Raw genomic sequence first — 5,261 nt, 5'->3', positions numbered from 1 at the left:
CCGCTCTTTAGACAAACACGTCACAGGTCCATTGGAATTCTGGGAGTAACACTGTTTAAGTGTTGATTTTAAAATGAACACTTAACAGTGTTGTTTGGATTTAACTCCCTGGATTAACACCAACTCTTTTGAGGAATTAACTCTCAAATAGTTGAATTAAACTAAGCAAGTGTTGAATTAACACTGTATTTTTAACATACAACACCAACACTGGAAATGTAACACTTTTGATTTTGCTGTGTACCCCCACCCTGGATGATAATTAAACCCCTAATTTCACTCCAGCATTATATTATATAAATATTCCCCATGAAACCACATTTCCCACAGTCCATGAAGGGGTCCTCTCCCAGTGAGAGAACTTGAAGGCGAGGATGGGTAAAGGAATATCCAACAGAAGTCCATTGAACACACCTAGCTGTAGCTGAGTGTCCATAACATACTAATGCAGACTGAAAGTTCAATACTGCTAATGCAGCGTTTAGCTGTGGCGTCGTGTGACATCACCCTGTGGTTCTCTCTTGTTGTGATTTGCTTTTTAACAATCCTCATCACTATCTTTGTCATCCTTAGCTTTGTTTGCAGAAGTCTTCTCATCCTCTACATTGATCTTCTCCTTTTCTGTGGGCTCCTCCAGTGAAGACTCTCCATCATCTGAACTCTCATTGATAAAAGAATGTCCACGAGATCCGGAGGGACGGTTGTAGTGTGAGAAGGTGATGGAGCTCGGCTTGTGCTTCACCATGCGTAGGAGATCCAGGACTTTCGGCCCGAAATCAAGAACAGTTGCGAGGATAGTGAGTAGAGGACTGGAGTCCAGATTGAGAATAGGGCACAGACCCTTTGCTTCATGAACCTGTGGATTTGGGTCCACGTGTGCTCTGCTGAGAATGAATGTCCAGGCTCCTGCAAGCACACAGCTTCCCGCTTGTGAATGTCTTCATCCAGTTCCCAGAGTGAGCTTCAGGGAGACAATGATTCCCTCTGTCTGGTCTTTGGAGAACTCGCTCATTCAGGGCTTGTTGTAACGTGGACTTTGATAAAGCATCCTCGGGTGCAGGGTGTGTCGGAGGGGGAGAGGTTTGCACTCAGAGCCCCCTCTATGTCTAGATTAAGGTGGTCCAGTTTCCTTATCAGCTGGTTCATTGACTCCGACCAGGAAGACTTGACCTGCAGAGACTCCTTCTTACTGCTGGTCTCCTCCTCCATGTCATAACCATACCTCCTGGTCGTGCGACTGATTTCTGTACTCACAGTATCTCTCCTCCTCTGTTTGTCTTTGCCTGTGTTCCTTTGTCTGCCATTGACAAGATATTCTCCACTCTGAGGCAGCTCTGGGAACACATCATCGTCGTCATCTTCTTCGTGGATGATTTTGTTGTTGTGGAGGACTTTTCCAAAGGCTCTGCAATGTTGGAGGAGTCACGTGCTGTAATTCACAGATGAGGAAAAGTGCCATCACTAGTTAGTGATAGTAACACACATGCTTCTTCTCTCAAACTCCAACCATGCAACCTGAAAGGGTGCCATGGCTTCATTGTTGGACAGAGAACGTCTCCTACGTCACCACAACTGTCACACCTTCTTGACGTGTATTGAAGCTCGGAGTGCGGGCAGAACCCAATCTGCACTCCTCCCCTCGCACCGGGGTGTTAGGCTGTGGTGATGCGATTGACTATTCACTGTCGGTGGTGACACAGCTGTCACTTGTTGGAGCTTGGCATGCTACTGGTGGAGGAAGGTGTTATTTCATCCTTGCCTCTAACAGGGCGTACCCACCAAACGCGATGAACGCCATTTAATCGCGCTACAAATGAAATCGCGTCGCGCTAGACGCTCCAGTTTTGACGCCGGTCCAATATGCCAAAAAACGCCTCATCGCGGCATCGCGTCATCGCGTCATCGCGTCGCGCGACGAGCCCGCCTAAACAACAACATTTCTTCCGCCATTTCATTCTCTCGTCGATCATGGCTGAGATAACCACCATCGCTGCACTGTATCTACTCTGGAGAAGTTCCCAGCTTCGTCTGCGGGCTAGGCGCCGACGTCGGTTCTGGGTGCATGCTACCCTACGGAGGCGAGTTCCACCGTCTCCTGCAGGAGCTGCGCCTGGACGACGGCCGGTTCCAGCGGTACTTCAGGCTGACTGTTGCCCAGTTTGAAGACCTGCTAACCAGGGTTGGTGCCAGGATCTCCCGCCTGGATACCAACTATCGGCGCTCCATTCCAGCTGCGGAGCGCCTTTCCATCTGTCTCCGGTGAGTTTAAGTTTATCGGTTTGTCAAATTCAATCAATCAATATTCACTGTAGTTAGCAAGACTCCGACCGGTACAGGACCGGGAGGTTTAGCTGCTGCTCTGCCCAGAACTGGTGCTTCATAGCCGGCCATAAGCCCCAGTGATAAACAATCGCTAAAAAAAAGATCTCTGTGTGTGAAAGAGCTGGGATTGATATGTATGTATGTGTGTGTGTGTGTGTGCGCGCGTGCGTGCGCCCCCCAACTTTGATTATGGGCAATATATAATATAATATAATATATAAATATTGTGGCAATCTATCATTGTGCAACACTGTAGGGCACAGATTAAATTGAATGTTTTCTATGCTGCAGATTCCTGGCCACTGGTGATTCCTACCGGACGATCGCCAACAGCTTCCGCGTTGGCGTCTCCAGTGTGTCCAGGATCGTGCCAGATGTGGTCTCCGCCATTTGGGACTGCCTTGTGGGGGAGTTCATGGCTGTGCCCACCACGGAGGAGTGGAGGTCCATCGCAGAGGGGTTTGAGGAGCGGTGGAACTTTCCTCTCTGCTGCGGTGCTGTGGATGGGAAGCACGTCAGGATTCAGGCCCCTGACAACTCTGGCTCCCAGTTTTTTAACTACAAGGGGACATTTTCTATCGTCCTCTTGGCTGTGGTGGATGCCAGCTACTGCTTCCGGGTGATAGATGTCGGGGGCTACGGGAGGACCAGCGACGGTGGCATCCTGGCCAACTCTGCCTTTGGTCAGGCCCTTCGTTCTGGCACCCTCCAGCTGCCTGCTGACCGTCTGCTGCCCGGAGCTGACCACAGGGGACCCCAGCCACACGTCTTTGTGGCTGATGAGGCTTTTCCGCTCCGGAGGAACCTCATGAGGCCGTTCCCTGGGCGCACCCTTGCCAGAGACCGACGGGTGTTCAATTACCGCCTGTCCCGGGCACGGCTGGTGGTTGAGTGTGCCTTCGGGATCCTGGCATCTCAGTGGCGGCTGTACCGGCGTGCTCTGGAGGTCCAGCCAGATGTTGCCGAGAGGTGCGTCAAGGCAACATGTGTGCTCCACAACTTCCTGCGGAAGACGACCCCTACGCCTGCGGTGAGGAGCATCGTCCCAGGTGGTGACGTGGAGCCGCTGCCAGGTCTGGGCAGAGTTGCAGCCAACAACTCTGGACGAGAGGCCATCACGGTGCGGGAGACCTTTGCGGCCTACTTCTCCGCAGAGGGAGCAGTCCAGTGGCAGGCTGACATGTAGTGCACGAGCACTCCTCCAACGGCTCTTTTAAGAGCCACCCACACATACTAAAGAGCATATGTCCTGCAGTATCACTATACTGACACAAATAAAATGAAATGAATGCATGTATATAAGCACAGTATACTTTATGCACTATATCCAGTGCATTTAAAGTAGATGTATTATAGATTATGTTATAATAGCTATAGAAGTATTTAAATGTGTATATTATTTTATGATGAGTTGAATAAAAACAATGAGATACCTTATTAATTCGCGACAAAGTTATCTTTCAACCAATTACATTGTGGCTGTCAAAACTTAATTCTGCTTCGTTCTCTGATGTCAGTTGTCATTGCAGAAACATCGCAACCCTCCTCACCCCAGTCTCCTGCACAGCAGCAGTGGGCAGGATGCCTCTGAAGTTTGTCCCACAATCATTCGCAGCCACTCATCTCTATCTACCAGATCCACTCGCCATCTCCAGCACTCCCCTCCTTCATCCAGGAACCCTTTGCACATGTATCAATAAAAAATTGTCCTGCAGCTTCTGCATCTGCCTGATTATTGATTAATCTCGTGGAGACAGAACGCAACAGAACGTCAGAGCAGGTATAAAAGGGCTGTCGGCCATTTTGTGTTCTCTTTTAGCACTTGGACTTGACACACTTGGCAAAACTGTAGAGTTGACCCAAACTGTAGAGAGATTCAAACTGCACGAAGACCCCAAAACAGTACAGAGTTTTACACCGGACCTGAACCTTTTTACACCGGACCAGGGACTTCCCTGAACTCTCCCGCGACCTCTCCCCCCTCAGTTTCTTCCCTGAACTCTCCCGCGACCTCTCCCCCCTCAGTTTCTTCCCTGAACCCTCCTGCGACCTCTCCCCCGACCTCTCCCCCCTCAGTTTCTTCCCTGAACCCTCCTGCGACCTCTCCCCCCTCAGTTTCTTCCCTGAACTCTCCCCCGACCCCATGACTCCTGTAGCTCCAGATCCTCCGATAAAGATCACCCTTAGTTAGCTAGTTCCCCTGTGACAGCCTCAGCCCCTAGCTCGTCACCTGTTGCCTCCACCTCAAACCCCCCGGGAAGTCTCGATGCATTTAGGCTGCTCTCAACGGGCCAAGAGCAGAAGTGGGTTAGGAACTTGCGGGCCCTTATGCTAGAGAGGAACAGAAAGGGTAGCGGTCGCGGGCTTAAGAGAGCTGCTGGAGAGCTGGGAGGCAGCCCTCCAAAGAAGCGCTGATAAGGCGTTTTTTAATAATATTGTGTTTAATGGTTTAATATACTAGGATGTAGTTTGTTTTTCTCTGTAGTGTTCTAGTGTTTGTTTTTCTCTGTAGTGTTGTAGTGTTTCGTTTCTCTTTAGTGTTGTAGTGTTTCGTTTCTCTGTAGTGTTGTAGTGTTTCGTTTCTATACGTTGATGCATTGTTAGTTTTTGTGTAACGCCTGTCCTGTAATGTCCCATCCTGTGATATCTTGTCCCATCCTGTCCTATTCTGTCCCGTCCTGTGATGTCCCGTCCCGTCCCGTCCTGTCCTGTGATGTTCTGTCCTGTGATGTCCTGCCCTGTCGTGTGATGTCCTGTCTTGTGATATCCTGCCCTATCATGTGATTTCCTGTCCTGTGATGTCCTTTTCAGTCTTGTGATGTCCTGCCCTGTCTTGTGATGTCCTGCCGTATTGTGTGAAGTCCTGTCCTGTTCTGTCCTGTCTTGTGATGTCCTGCCCTGTCGTGTGATGTCCTGTCCTGTCCTGTGATGTCCTCTCC

General features: G+C 50.0%; 1 protein-coding gene across 1 annotated transcript; it reads left to right on the top strand.

Annotated features, from left to right (window-relative positions):
• Window positions 1–2,062: 2,062 nt before the first annotated feature.
• Window positions 2,063–3,992, top strand: LOC311028881 (uncharacterized protein; the record flags this gene model as incomplete). Its single annotated transcript, XM_084033678.1, has 2 exons — window positions 2,063–2,259; window positions 2,614–3,992. The coding sequence occupies 2 exons, from the start codon at window positions 2,063–2,065 to the stop codon at window positions 3,506–3,508; spliced, it is 1,092 nt and encodes a 363-aa protein (XP_083889804.1). The 3' UTR covers window positions 3,509–3,992.
• Window positions 3,993–5,261: the final 1,269 nt, after the last annotated feature.

Source organism: Eutrigla gurnardus, assembly GCF_963514095.1.
Source record: "Eutrigla gurnardus genome assembly, chromosome: 18".
Lineage (NCBI taxonomy): Eukaryota > Metazoa > Chordata > Actinopteri > Perciformes > Triglidae > Eutrigla > Eutrigla gurnardus.
This window is presented reverse-complemented; position numbering and strand designations above follow the sequence as displayed.